The sequence below is a fragment of the Macaca nemestrina genome, chromosome 7 (genome assembly GCF_043159975.1).
Source record: "Macaca nemestrina isolate mMacNem1 chromosome 7, mMacNem.hap1, whole genome shotgun sequence".
NCBI classification, from domain to species: domain Eukaryota; kingdom Metazoa; phylum Chordata; class Mammalia; order Primates; family Cercopithecidae; genus Macaca; species Macaca nemestrina.
In genome coordinates this window covers 91,056,241-91,071,909 of record NC_092131.1, presented here as the reverse complement: position 1 = coordinate 91,071,909, position 15,669 = coordinate 91,056,241, and the positions used below count along the sequence as shown (strand labels likewise).

Genomic DNA, 15,669 nt, shown 5'->3' with positions numbered 1-15,669 from the left:
GATGCTAATGATACATTAGTCATTAGGGAAGTGCAAACCCAAACCACAAGGACATACCACATTGTGCCCACTAGGATGACTCTAACAAAAAATAGTAAGTTGGAGAGAACATGGAGAAATGGTAGCCCCCATTCATTGCTAGCAGAAACGTAAAGTGGTGCAGCCACTTTGGAAAAGAGTTTAGCAGCTACTCCAAAAGTTAAACACAGAATTATCACTCACCAATTCCACTCCCAGGTATATACACAAGGGAAATGAAAACATGTCCACATGATAACCTGTACACAAAAGTTTATATCAGCGTTATTCCTAATAGCCAAAAAAGTGGAAACAATCCAAATACCCATCAACCAATGACTGTATTTATAAAATATGAGATAGCCAAACAATGGAATAGTATTTGGCAATAAAAAGCAGCATTGATATATGTGACAACATGGATGACTTGAAAATACTATGCTAAGGGAAAAAGCCTGTCAGGAAGGACCACATATTATATGATTCCATTTACATGAAATATACACAATAGAAAAATTCGTACATATAGACATTAGATGAGTGGTTGCCTAGGGCTTAAGAGGGTGATGGGGAATGACTGCTACCGAGCATGGGGTTTCTTTTGGGAATGATTGTGGTGATATGGCACCATTCCTTGGGGTGATCAGCCAGCTACCTGGTAGCAGGTTGATTATATTGGACCTTTTCCATCATGGAAAAGGCAGTGGTTTGTCCTCACTGGACTAGACACTTACTCCGGATATGGGTTTGCCTATCCTGCATGAAATGCTTCTGCCAAGACTACCATCTGTGGAGTCACAGAATGCCTTATCCACAGAGCATTCCACACAGCATTGCCTCTGACCAAGGCACTCACTTTACAGCTAAAGAAGTGTGGCAGTGGCCTCATGCTCACGGAATTCACTGGTCTTACCATGTTCTCCATCATCTTGAAGAAGCTAGAAAGAACGATGGAATGGCCTTTTGAAGTCACAATTACAACGCCAACTAGGTGACCATACTTTGCAGGGCTGGGGCAAAGTTCACCAGCAGGCCGTATATGCTCTGAATCAGCGTCCAATATATGGTACTGTTTCTCCCATAGCCAGGATTCACAGGTCCAGGAATCAAGGGGTGGAAGTGAAGTGATACCACTCACCATCACCCCTAGTGATCCCCTAGCAAAATTTTTGCTTCCTGTTTCCCCGACAGGAAGATATTCTGCTGGCCTAGAGATCTTAGTTCCAGAGGGAGGAATGCTGCCACCAGGAGACACAACGATTTCATTAAACTGGAAGATTGGTACCCACCTGGACACTTTGGGTTCCTCCTACCTTTAAGTCAACAGGCTAAGAAGGGAGTTACAGTGTTGGCTGGGGTGACTGACCTGGACTATCAAGATGAAATCAGTCTACTACTCCACAATGGAGGTAAGGAAGAGTACACATGGAATACAGGAGATCCATTAGGGCGTCTCTTAGTATTACCATGCTCTGTGATTAAGGTCAATGGGAAACTACAGCAGCCCAATCCAGGCAGGACGACAATGGCCCAGACCCCTCAGGAATGAAGGTTTGGGTCACTCCACCAGGAAAAAGCCCATGACCTGCTGAGGTGCTTGCTGAAAGCTAAGGGAATACAGAATGGGTAGTAGAGAAAGGTAGTTATCGATACCAGCTATGACCACGTGACCAGCTGCAGAAAGGAAGACTGTAATTGTCATGAGTATTTCCTCCTCCTTTCGCTAAAAATATGTTTGAGCATGTATACACTTGGACAAAGAAAATATCTTTATTTCCTTTTCCTTTGTCATGTGACATAAGACTTATTGACTTCATATAAGCATATAAGTATTATTAACTTTATGTAATAGTATTTGGGTTGGGGATGGGTGTGTTTCCGGTTGTACGAAGGATAGCTGTATTATGTTAGGGGTAATTATGACCTTATTATTGTCTTTATTTGAAGATTATGTATGATTTCAGAAGATGTGGATGGGTTCAAGTTGACAAGGGGTGGACTTGTGATGGTTAATACTGAGTGTCAACTTGATTGGATTGAAGGATACAAAGTATTGATCCTGGGTGTGTCTGTGAGGGTGTTGCCAAAAGAGATTAACATTTGGGTCAGGAGGCTGGGGAAGGCAGATCCACCCTTAATCTGGTGGGCACAATCTAATCAGCTGCATCGAATATAAAGCAGGCAGAAAAACATGAAAAAGAGAGATGGGCCTAGCCTCCCAGCCTACATCTTTCTCCCATGCTGGATGCTTCCTGCCCTCAAACATCAGACCCCAAGTTCTTCAGTTTTGGGACTCGGACTGGTTCTTGCTCCTTAGCTGGCGGACAGCCAGCTGGGACCTTGTGATCAAGTTAATACTTAATAAACTCCCCTATATATACACACACATACATACGTACACACAGATATACACATACACACACACTACTTAATAAACTCCCATATATATGTGTGTATGTGTGTATCTCCTATTAGTTCTGTTCCTCTAGAGAACCCTAATACATGGCTGCATAACCTTGTGCATGTGCTGAAACTCATTGAATCGCACACTTTAAATGGGTGAATTATATGGCATGTGAATGATATCTTTATAAAGCTGCTTAGAAAAGAAATAATACTTCTATGAATGGCTTTGTACATGTCTTCTTGTGCATAAATATAATGTCCTACCAGGTCAGCTAATGTGAGAATCACTGAGTCAAACACAGGCACTGCTAAGTTGACCTTGGTTTAAATACTATTTAAGCCAATCCACACTATATGAGAGTAAATGGTTTATTCAAAGATTTCTAAATACTTGACAAGATCAATCTTCTTAACATTTGCTAATCCATTCGGTAAAAAGATATTGTCATAAGTTTAATTTGCATTTCCCTGGTAACCAATGAGGCTCAGTGTCCTATATACTTATTGACCATTTGTTTTCCCTTTTCAGTTAATGGCCTTGTTCTTAAGCTTTGCCCATTTTTCTACCATCTTTTATTTAGTTGAGATGCAGTAGTTTAAAAAATGTGTGTAACATATATTACTATAATTTGATATTTTTTGGACTCAAACTCTTTACTTACTAGACATGTTGCAAAAACTGTCAGTCTATCATTTGTTGTTTTTTTGCTTTTACTGCATTTTTTTTTTTTTTTTTTGAGACCAAGAGTCTTGCTTCTGTTGCCCAGGCTGGAGTGCAGCAGTGCAATCTCGGCTCACTGCAATCTTTGCCTCCCGGGTTCAAGCAATTCTCCTGCCTCAGCCTCCCAATAAGCTGGGACTACAGACACGTGCCATGATGCCCGGTTAATTTGTATATTTTTAGTAGAGACAGGGTTTTACCATGTTAGCCAGGATGGTTTCCATCTCTTGACCTCATGATCCGCCCACCTTGGCCTCCCAAAATGCTGGGATTACAGGTGTGAGTCACCATGCCTGGCCTTATTGCATGATTTTGATAGTCTTTTTTCTTTTTTTTGAGACAGGGTCTCAGTCTGTTACCCAGGATGGAGTGCAGTGGCGTGACCTCAGCTAACTGTAACCTCTGCCCCCGCACCCCAGCTCATGCGATCCTCCCACCCCGGCCTCCTGAGTAGCTGGGACTTCAGGCACACACCACCGTGTCTGCCTAATTTTTTTGTATTTTTTGTAGAGGCAGGGTTTCGCCATGTTGCTCAGGCTGGTCTGATAGTCATATTTTTAATTTTTGAGATCTATTTTTTGTTTTCTGATTATTTCTTCCCATGGCATTCTGCTCTTATTTTGTGGCTACAATATCATCTTAAATCTTTCTACAAATAGTTATTAGAGAATTTGAACTTCTATTATTTGAGTTACTTTTTCCGTTGGTCTTTTCTTTTTTATTTCTTTTTTTTTTCCCAGTTTATCTTGGTTTTTCTCATTCATGTTGCAGACTCTCCTTCAAGAACCAGGCAGCTGGGCGGTCTCCTGTGGGGATGCACAGGATTTGTTTACTCTCAGGATTGGCTTTCTGCTGGGTGCAGGGAGCTGTTGCTGTGTTGGCAACCAAAATACCAGAATGAAGAGGTGTTTCCTAGAGGTGCTGTGTTGTGGTAAAACTCCTAGGGCTGCTGTGTTATGGTGCTGGCCGCAAATATTTCCAAGTTTTTCTCTGGAAATATGGAAGTAATACATTTCACCACCCACTTAAACATGTGTGACCATGTGACTTTGAACAGTAAAATGTGAGCGAAAATGAGGTGTGTCTCTTCCCCGCAGGAGCCTTTAGCACATCAGGGTCTGGTTTGCCATACTCCTTTCCTGGCCAAGGTGACTGTGGCAGCGTGTGAACAGATAAAGTCTCTGCCAGCCTAGTTCCAGGAGTAACCTCACTATGCAGAGCCTCTTGCCAACCCACAGTGGGCAAGCAGCAGGGGCTGGAAGCAGACTTTTGTGTTAAGCCCCTGAGATCTGGGAGGCACTTTTATGTTAGTTTTGTTTGCTTGTTTATTGCAGCAAAACCAAGTATATTCATTCCTTTGCATCCACAGATGAACTTCCACCTGAGATGTGCTTGTCCTCCCTAAACCTTTCAAGAACTGACTTTTCATTCATTTTCAGGTGATCTTGGGAAGACGAGAAAACAACCATATGTTCAATCAGCCAGAAAGAGTTTCTCAGCCAGAAAGTTTAGCAGTGTCCTTCAGCCTTGACAGCAAATGCCTTGGCATGGTTGCCATTGACCTAGTCTAGGATGTTTACAAATAAATGTCCTGCAGGATGTTTGCAGAGACTTCACAAATGTACACAAAGTCTAGTTTGAGGGCAGCGGGCGCCTCACTGTTGTGCCCTGATCCCCAGGCAGTTGTGTGGTCATCTAGTATGACCCTTTCCAACCACATCTGACTTGGGAATAGTGACGCTGGCTTGCCAGAGCAGCCGGCACATGGTCCTTTCCCCTCCAGTGGCTCTAGGGTGAGGGCAAGGTTTCTTGATTAAAAATTGTCTTTGCTCTAGGAAAGCTTCTCTACTGAAAAATTCTGGCCACAAGAAAACCAGCTTTTAGGATTATGGCACAAAATATTCTACAGCAGATCTCTCTTAGAGAAATCCATTCCTTCTAGGGAGTTTCAACTGTGATTGGATTCCAGGCATGTAAGGCAGTAAAATGTCGAAAACTGAGACAAAAGTTGTTCAGGGTCAAAGTGATCAGAATCTTTTTCAGAGGAATTTCCACTCAAACTACCAAACATGCCTGGAAACAAGATCTGCTTGTGGGGGATGAGCTGTTCTTGAAAGAAGCTGCTGTTGTATGGAATCTTTTGCAACTAACAAACCTTGGCATTGGGATCACCAATCTGCAGAATCCGACAGAACTGACTGGGCCCTGATCAGTTCCTTTCCCTCATTCCACAGCAAGGTACTTTTGCAGCTGATGCATGGTATCCACGTCTATTTTTAAGCTTAACTACGGCACAGGATGCACCAGTGAAAAGACATCTGTTTTCTGTCTTTTCTCATGTGCCCCTGGTGGAGGTGCTGATGAAAAGCAGGTCAGGACGGACTCGCTACTCAAGTGAGCTCACCCTCAGGTGACCTCTCAGCGCAGGGCAGTCCTTATGCATGCACTCTGCTAACCGTTTGGACAAGTTTCTCTGTTCGTGATAAAAAGAACCCAGCCAGGCGCAGTGGCTCACGCCTGTAATCCCAGCACTTTGGGAGGTTGAGGCGGGTGGATCATGAGGTCAGGAGTTCAAGACTAGCCTGAACAACATGGTGAAACTCCATCTCTACTAAAAAATACAAAAAAATTAGCCAGGCATGGTGGCACGTGCCTATAATCTCAGCTACTCAGGAGGTTGAGGCGGGGGAATAGCTTGAACCCGGGAGGGGGAGGTTGCAGTGAGCTGAGATCGTGCCACTGCACTCCAGCCTGGGTGACAGAATGAGACTCTGTCTAAAAAAAAAAAAAAAAAGAACCAATGAAAAAGTCCCTGAACTGAAAGGCAGGCCCTCTGTCCAAAAACCAGGGAAACTGCCTCAGGCTCACAGTCCTCCAACCCCTGCTCTGACCCAGAGCTTCCACCTGAGGCATGTGTGAAGAGCCACCAGGAAGGGAAAGAGTACCATCACCAAGTCCCAAAGCTTCTTGGCGTCTCTCAGGCCAGACACCCCACGATGTGGATGCCAGATACCACCACACTGCAAGCATGAAGAATAATTATGAGGTAGGATTTACTCTCAGAATTTACAAGATAGATTCACATTTTAGGTAAGGTAGGAAGGCTTTATCTTTGGAGTGATTTCCCATTCTAGCTTCAGCCACCAAGCAGGAGAAACCCAGTTACAGGAACATGATTTGGTTTCGTGAGGAAGCCATGGATAAAATCCAATGCCTTTGCCATGGTTCCAGGAGAACATGCCATTTCTGCCCTAAGGACCAGTAGTAAGAAGGAACTTCAAAGTGATGCTGACCTTTAACCTGTCTCAAATCTTCTAGAGTTACTATTACTAGGCTATGAGCAATTTCCCTGTGAAATCATTTTTGTCTGAATTTCTCGAGTAGACTTGCTGTTAGATGATTTGGGGCTCCCATTTTCCCTCATGTTTTCAGGAGCATTAACCATCTTTGGAAGAAAACCATTGGACTGAAAAGGTACCATGATGGACTAGAGGTAAAACCCTGGCTTATGTGTACCTGGACTCTTTCCCCCAAAATCAGAGTTCTTTTTTGTTTTGTAAATAGACCATAAAATGTTTGGAGAGGCATTTGTTATGGTTTTCTCTTGTTACAAAAGTTGTTCACAAGAATATTACTATCTTATGTTCCTCCCTAAAGGTTGTTCCTGGGTCTAATTGAAAAGAACTCGGCCGGGCGCGGTGGCTCATGCCTGTAATCCCAGCACTTTGGGAGGCCGAGGCGGGCGGATCACAAGGTCAGGAGATCGAGACCACGGTGAAACCCCGTCTCTACTAAAAATACAAAAAATTAGCCGGGCGCGGTTGTGGGCGCCTGTAGTCCCAGCTACTCAGGAGGCTGAGGCAGGAGAATGGCGTGAACCCGGGAGGCGGAGCTTGCAGTGAGCCGAGATTGCGCCACTGCACTCCAGCCTGGGCGACAGAGCGAGACTCCGTCTCAAAAAAAAAAAAAAAAAAGAAAAGAACTCATTGTTTGGGAAGCCCATGAGGCTAAACTGTGCCTCAGTTCGCCCCTTACAATGGGAGGCCAGCGTAGACAAATGAAGACCAGAAGCATGTTACCAAATGCTCCTCTGCCTGTAGGGAAACCAGTCCTGAAATATGAAAATTTTTCCATGGAGGAAGGTGCCAGCTAAGGCTAAATTCTCTGGCATGCCTGGGTATTTTCTGCCAGAGCACCAGGTGTGCTTGAGGGGAAAGAAAACTCACCCCCAGCATGCTAGGATATGTTTCTATTTGGGCTCTTGATCCCATGACTCTATCTTTTATAGCTTTAAATTTTGTTTCATCCTATAGTTTTTCTTATGGTAATCAGTCTTCAACATCAGTTTATGTAAGCATTTAATGGCCTCTGCGTTTATCCATGGCTTCGCACACAACTTATTCACATCGATTCTGTTCAGAAAACACTCAGGTACATGAGCCAGGCAAGAGCCACACCAAGCATGTCACTGCTGGGACGACACGTAACATCCAACATCTTACATGAGAAACACTTGGGAACGGCCTCTGCCATCACACATGTGGATACCTTCGTACAAAGATCATTCTTAACTGAGAAAAAGAAATACGTTGTAATTGGTTTATGTGCACATTTTATGATTCTTCATCACAGTGTAAAGAAGCCTCATTTTGTACTATCAGCCCATAACAGTGAACTTCCGCCCCCACGAGATTCCACAACCCACACAAAACAGAGCATGGAACCTGGCATGTGGCAGGGGTTCTAGAGGAAATTACTGAACAAATGTGTGACACATGGATCTATCCACATTCAAAAGGGATCCTCACCCCACCCTTTCTTTTAAGGATTGATTATGTGAAAAGGTTCTCTGCAAGAACAAAGAGCTAAGGGAGCCAAAGCCCACAGGTATCCTTGGCTGGTTCTCAGTGAGGACTTCAGTCCAGGTGTGTCCTGGCTGCCCATGGGCCGGTCACCTGGAGACTGACCAGCCACCTCTTCAGTGCCAAGGAGCAGGGTGGAATAAAGATAATATTGTTAAAATGGCAATTTAATGAAATGAAAGCATCATACCAAGAACGCTCAAATTACTAGGTTCAGATAACTCAACTGTCATAAGCCAGCCCAAGGCATGAGCATTCTGAAGCCCATCCATCAGAAAAGCAATATGATAGCCAAGTTGAGTTGATTCCTTCCATAGATAAATAGCTGAGGACCTCATTTGTTCAAAGTTTGGAAGCAACAGGCTGGAGGGCAATAAACATCCTACACTCAGGACACCACTTCCCCTGACGCCACACTGGGACCTCTCATGACAGAGAGGGAGATTTGGCTCTGCTGGGCTGGACACTTTGCCACGTGTGGGTCTGCCCTGGATTCTCAGCTCAGGAACTTTGGTAAAAGGACCCACAGGAGTTCAGGCAGGGGTCAGGACTTCGTAAAATTGGGCAAAAATCCAGCATTTGATTCCGTTTTATCTTTCTGGTGTGGAGTTTCTCTTTGATATCCACCCGGAAGGGTGATAAGGCATTCCTCCTTCCCTCATTCTTTAGAGGCGAGCAGAGATGAAAGTTACCTTCCTATCTAAACTGATAGGCCTGGTGAATCCACCCACTCAGCTGCGCTTGGCGTCACCAAGATGCCTCTTGACCTGGGGTCTTTCTGTGATTTCCATGCTGGGTCTTGCAAGGATATGTTTCCCCTTCAGCCTGAAGTGTCCTCCTGCTACCCCCACTATCAACTGATTTCTACTTGTCCTTTAGTGCTGGGGGCCACCCTCATCTTTTGGAGGCCTAAGTCTGGTGCCCCACCAGAACTTGGGGTCCCACAACATGCCTGCTGGGCTGCCTCCACCTCATGCTTACATAGGCTAATGCTGTCGGTTTGCCCGGGGGTCTCCTCCCTCAACTGTACCTGAGGTGGGGACAATAACCTATTTCTGTATACCTGCTGGTTAAAATGTAGTCATGCTGCATAAATAATCATTGCGTGAATGGGCTTGGGGGTAACCATTTGTATCTCTAAGTGCATTCCAATATGTCAGACCATGATGACAGGTTTGTGTTGAATGAAACTATACTAGAAAGGCAGCCAGTGACTCAATTCATGTGCAAACGGGTACTGCAGGCAGATTTTCAATATATAGAATCCATATTGATATGGGCTCACGTTCAAAGACTCCAGCTGTGAGGATTTGAAAAAAACAAAAACAAAAACAAAAAACTGCTGTGTACCTTAAAATGAATGTGTGACAACTGGCAATCACTCAGAATGGCAGTTCAGGCAGGTGAAGCGAACGTGTGCTTATTTTTGTCTGAAGGTTTGGTAAGGCTTCTGTGCCTTGGCAGCTGGAAGGACACATGCTAGGCTGCAAGCCAGGGTTGGGGAGTTACCCAAGGAGGCTTCAGTATGGTCTATCCTTCCATGAGGGACTCACTGTCATGGCCATAGGGGTCTGACCTCACATTCTAGACAGGGATGTGGCCCAGGTTGGGGTGGATGGAGAAGGGAAAGGGGTGAGCAGGAGAGGAGGATGTTACTGTGGTCAGATGAATGGGTCTGCCTGGGCCAAATCAAGGGCTGGCATACAGATCAGAGTCTGGGCAAAGGAAGACCACTTTTGACCTTAATCCGGGTTATCTAAGAAGTGAGATCCTATGCTAGATGTGTGGTAGAACTTTCCTTTGTGTTCTACATACAGACTTGCCCAGGGTTGGGGATGGGGGTGGGCCTGGCTGTACCTGACTTGTCTTCTACAGAATCACACACTTGTAGTCAGTTCTCTTTATGGGAGCTCAGTACAATGGTCAATTTAATAAACGAAGGGTTCTAATGCTTCTATTAAAAAAGAAAAGCCAACAATAAGTAGTAACCCTTCACCAACTGCAGGAGTTTTGCTCCTAAATGTTGAATCAGCTGCAATAGGCAAGGTCAAATTCTCACAGGAGCCCAGGAGCTGGGGTACCAATAGAGAAAATGGCATCAAGTATGCCAAAATGAATAGCAGAAATGGGCAATTCTCTGGAGCCGTGCTGTCCAGGAGAACCTTCTGGGATGCTGGGAATATTCTCTGCCAGTGCTGCCCAACACAGGAGCTGCTGGCCGTGTGCGGCAACAGAGTACTCAAAATTTGCCCAGTGAGACGGAAAGATGAACTTTTAAGTTGGTTTCATTTTAATGAATTACAGTTTGGATCATCTCCAGGGGCCAGCGGCTGCTGAACTGGACAGTGCAGCTCTGGAGGCCACTTTCCCCCAAACCAACCTGCTCCTGCCTCTCCTTTCTCTGTTGACGTGGCAGGCACAGATTCTCCCACTAAGCTCTGTGCCTTGTTGACTAGCTATCTGCCTTTAAAATCCACCTGAAATTTCATTTTTAAATTTCATTTTGCATTTGCATTTTCCTCTGGTTTTGCTTTCACAGGGTGCTGCAAAATATTGGTGCAGTAGGTTGCCTTTCCCACGGGCATCTAGAAGGAACGTTTCTTCCAGACCAGGTTTCCTATCCACACAGAGAAAAGCAGAGAGGAGAGCACGCCTCACCTTACGGGGCTGTTCTGTGGGACAGGGAGGCATAAATGTGGTTCTGTTCTCTTGTCAGGTGGAAATGAACTGAAAAGCTTCTATGCAAAGCAACTTGTGGAAATTAAAATAAGTTTCTCAGCTCCTTCCTCCCAACACAAGTTCTCCTGGTGATGGGGGGTTAGTGGACACTCGCTAAGGCTGCCAGAGCTCCCTCCCCAGTGGCTCACCTGACTTGTGCTCCCCTCACTAGGTGTCAACCACAGACGCTTTCCTAAACATTGTCCTCCAGGATGGGAGATCAGAAAGTCGTGTCCCATGTAGGACAAAGCAGCCTGCAGCTGCAAAAAGCATGCTAGCAGAAAGATGAAGGCGGCCCATCAACCGAATCCTGGCATCCCTCTCTAGGGACAGTGCTGAGGGATGTCTGTGCCTGGGGACCAGGAGGCTCGGGTACTCCGGAGTCACAGTTGGCAGTGGCACCTGAGACTTTCCAGACTGTACGGCTTCATGCATGTTTTAGAAATGTAAGTGCTATCTTACTTTTACTAACAGAAAATTCAGACACAGAGCAAACGTCTTCCAATGACAGGTAAAATGATTTGGCAAGTGTCTTTACCACCTTCTCTGCCTGCACATCAGAAGGAGGGCTGCCAGGAAGTGCTGAGCTCCTGGCACAGGGCAGTTACCACTGATTCACAGACCTCGGGCTAAGTGGGGAGCTGTTTCCGTTCATGGCAAACTACTCACTACTAGCAACTTGAAGGCATCATTCTTGCTCAAATGTCCTTCCTTGCTTTTCAGAAATGAAACTGAAGTTCTAGGTCACCTATCCACTACCGTCTAGCCCTTAAATATGAATTGTAGGGAAGATTGCAATCAGTAGCTGTAGGCAAAGGACACAAAACACTGTAGCCACAGCAGCCCTCTGGGCCAGCACTCACCTGTCCCCCGGGCGTGGCTGAAGTCACCCTTCACCACGTGGCAGGTCTTGCCGTCTCCGTTGCAGACCCCGCATCTGTCTTCTTTAGCCGCAGACCCAATGATGCCATCACAGCCGATTTTCTAAAGAACCAGAAGGCCTCGTTATTCTGTGGTTAAGACTCAGAGGGATTTTAAAGAGGCTGCCCTGAAAGGCTAACTTTTCCATGAGGTGCAGCAGGCACGGGGCCTGGGGCCCTGATCCATTCAGAGGCCCAAGAACATATTTTAATTCAGGAGAGAAAAAAAAAATGCACAGAATCCAACCTGGATTATATTTGTCTTTATACCCACATAGTTGTCAAGTGTATTTTTTTGGTATTTGTTCTGGAGGAGGGAGACCCATGAAGGCACAAGTGCCCATGGAGGTCACACTGAGGTCTGATGCCCTGACTGCCTGGAGGCAGAGACCCTGGGAAGGGAGTGAAGCCTGAACGCTCACACCAGCTGGTGCAGCCACAATTTCTCATGATGGGGCTTCCCCTCTGGGCTGTGGAGGTCGCCTGTAACTTGGCTGAAACAGCCAGTAGTCTTAGAACATACAACGGAAACCACAGACTTTTCTAACAAGGTAGGGATGCCCACAGCTCATTCAGGCAGGGCTGGGCATGGGCCCCCCTTTTCTCAGGTAGGGAGAGCTAGTCTACGAAGAGCCCTATCTCTCAAACCTTTTTAACAAGGCACGTCTGAGAGCAGAGGAGAGGCTGCCTCTACCCTAGGTGGGCCTGAGAAGCACAGCCTGTTTTCTAAAAAGCAGAGAAAGGTTTTGGACTCCTTTTTTCTTTTTTTAAAAAGTGAGAATTTTGTATTCTGCAAAATAACCTAAATTTATACTAAACAGTGGGTATTTATTTACTAGCTAGAATGCCTTGCACCCCAGATTACATATTGGCACTTCAGACTCCAAAGGAATCTACAGCCAGAAATCAAGATCCAAGATAATCCTGGTGGAGGTGATTTAGTCCTTTCCCATGATGCCTGGACAAGAAGCAGCACCGTGCTTCCCCCTCACAGGCACTCCTACCTGCAGGCAGGGCTTGGAGCAAGCACAGCACCTGGGGTGCCAGGCTGACTGCACGCGGATCCCTGGAGGCAAGTGCCTGGCCCACAACTCCCCAAAGACATCAGCATCCTCTGTTCATTATGGCAGCCGTTCTCCTACTTAAGTGTGTATCGGCCTCACAGGGAGGGCTGTTAAAACACAAACTGCTATGTCCTGGCCCTAGAGTTTCTGACCCAGCAGGTCTGGGTGCACCTGAGAATGTGCATTTCTAATCGGCTCCCAGGAGATGCTGAGGCTGCTTGCTGGTGGCCATGCGATGAGAATCGCTGCACTATGGCATCCTACTCAAAGGAATAGGCGAATACTCTTCATATTTAGTAACCCTCAAGTCTCATCCTTGGAGTCTTTTATTTTTTTGAAAAAGATTTAATGGGAAATCACTACTGTTCTGTCCAAAAATGATAGCACAATTGGATAGATTCCAGGGAAGACTTTAAGATGTTCTAAAAGCTGAGTTGAGTCTAAAAATTACCATGATGAAATCTGAAAAAGGGCAGAACTTGAATAAAAGATCAAACTTGTTCAAAGTTAGTATAAAAAGAGGAGAAGGTAAAATCGAAGGCTTTAGTGGCCAGAGGACAGCAAGAAGCAAATGGAGAAGAGTGGGCTTAATGGTGGCTGGGGAGATGTAGGTAACACATCAAGACACAGATGGTAACTGGCAACCAACTGCAATGCTTTGCCAGGGCGGACCATCCAGTAGCGACCTGGAGGGAAGCCAGCTGTGATGAGGCACCGTCAGCCTAGAGCATGGTGCACGGCTCCCTGGATTCTTGATGTGGACTGCTAGCCAGCTGCTATCAAGTTGCTCAGTATAAAGATTACAGGGGCTGGCTGGGCACGGTGGCTCACGCCTGTAATTCCAGCACTTTGGGAGGCTGAGGTGGGTGGATCACAAGGTCAGGAGTTCAAGACCAGCCTGGCCAACACGGTGAAACCCCGTCTCTACTAAAAATACAAAAATTAGCTAGGCATGGTGGCACACACCTGTCGTCCCAGCTACTCGGGAGGCTGGCAGGAGAGTAGTTTGAACCTGGGAGGCGGAGTTTGCAGTGAGCTGAGATCGTACCACTGCACTCCAGCCTGGGCAACAGAGCAAGAGTTCGTCTCAAAAAAAAAAAAAAAAAATTTATAGAGGCTAAGAATATATAGGGCTAAGAGTAGCCAAGATCAGAAAATGTCCCTTAGCATTGTTTAACAAATGCCCAGACCAGATCTGTGCAACCACGTGTCTGTTGCTTTGTTTCACTTCAGAGCTCCAGTGCATGGTCTCCATACTTGCTTCTGGTAGGGCCACAGGGCTAATGCCCACAGAGCTGGTCTCTCCTGCTGGCCTCTTTACTGGCACCTGTTCTGGCTCCCACCTGGGCTTTCTCATCTCAGGTGCTCTCTGCTGTAGACCTTCCCTACACTGGCTTCCTATAATTTTCAAACCACACCCTTGCTTGGTAGGAGTGAGTCTCTGGCTTCAGGCCTGGTTCCTTGTCCTGCACCTGAGTTAAGGTTTCCTGATTCAACAGCTTCTAGATGCCCCATTTGGTCCAGTTTCCCCTAGCCCCAAAGAAGGGCGTTTTTCAGGTCAGGTGCAAACAGGAATGCATACAGGGTTACCCTTTCAGTTAATCCTGGAGACCATCCAGGGGCTGGGACAGGTCCATGGGTTCTGCCCACTCTACCTGGTGTTATTTCAGAGGCTGTCTGCATCTGGAGGCAGGGAATGCAGGGATGTCCGTGGCTGAAGAGCAGTGAGTCTAAGAGCTGATGGGCGACAGCCACAAAATCTGCCAACGAGGGCATTTTCTTCCATTGTTTCAGTCAGCGCAAGCAACTTATAACTTTGGCAGAAACTGGGATGGTTTTCAGAGGGCAGCTGCTATAGGACACAACTGAAGTCATTAATTCTGAACATTAGGGGAGCTTTGATGATTGTATTTATGAGGCTTGGTGTTCCAAGAGAACAACAAGACCCAGCCCGAGGAAACTCCAGGCAATAAACCCTCTCAAGTCTTCCCATGTTATCCTGGTGATCCTTAGTTACTTTCCTAGGAATCTTCATCACTCATTTCTCAGCTTTCAAAGCAGGCCTTCAAGTTCCTGGCCAGCATTTGCTGGTCACGCCCTGTACTGCCGGCTAAATCAGGGTGTGTGTGACACCAAAGGACCAAGGGACCAATGCCCCACTGCATAATTAAAGGCATGGGATGGGATGGTATGGGATGGAATGGTGGGAAAAGCACAAGTTCTTTACTGGTCAACACAGCTCCTGTGAAACATGCAAAAAAAAAAAAAAAAAAAAACATGGAAAAGCTTTAGTGCTCAGATCCAGGTGCTGAAGAGGGCACAGGATGAGCCGTGGACAGTGGGAAATGTCCATCTTTGGCTGTCTGAGTCCTGGATTCCACCCTGGAACTTTGCCCCTGTTGAAGACAACCAGTGACAACAGCCTCCTGGTCATCACACCTAGTAGACGTGTCTCCAGCCTCATCTTTCACCTCTTGCTCTCAGCATCCGCTGTGTTTAACACCCACCCTGTCTTTGTTGTACACGTATTTATTCATCCATGGTGCCTGTGCCTAACCTGGGAATAAAGACATGTAAGGTGGAGGGAGGCACCAGTGTAGAAACAAGCAGACACCTCAGAGCGTGTGCCTGAAGACGCCCCAGAGGCCAAGGATGGCTCCTTTCTGATTCTCTTCCCAGCCCCTGGATGACTCCTCCCTCCTCTTGCTTCTTTGACTCCCTGAAAGTAGGTAGCTTCCCGGGGGCTCCCTGCTCCTTCTGCTTTTTTGCTTTCTTAGTAATTTCACCTTCTCCTTATTTCAGCCATCACTCTCATGCAGAGAGCTCTTAAACCCACTTCTCCCCTCACTCCACCCTAGCTCTCACTACTAAGCCTCTGCTGAGCAACCTCTCCAGACTTTCAATGCAACAACTTCTCCTCCAAAGCTGCCTGACTTCTTAATTCTAGTTGGACACCCCCT

The 15,669-nt window shown here is 46.1% G+C and overlaps 1 protein-coding gene across 3 annotated transcripts in view; it reads right to left on the bottom strand.

The window, feature by feature from the left end:
- The window catches only part of LOC105499264 (ADAM metallopeptidase with thrombospondin type 1 motif 17), a 361,725-nt gene that overhangs the window by 104,714 nt on the left and 241,342 nt on the right, over positions 1–15,669 (bottom strand). For 2 of the 3 annotated variants that reach the window (XM_071100557.1, XM_071100559.1), the window contains exons 15-16: positions 11,589–11,709; positions 7,648–7,716 (exon numbers count right to left, since the gene is read on the bottom strand). In XM_071100557.1, the coding sequence (XP_070956658.1) occupies positions 7,648–7,716; positions 11,589–11,709 (190 nt within the window). The remainder of the gene's footprint in view (positions 1–7,647; positions 7,717–11,588; positions 11,710–15,669) is intronic. The other variant, XM_071100558.1, reaches the window with a different exon arrangement.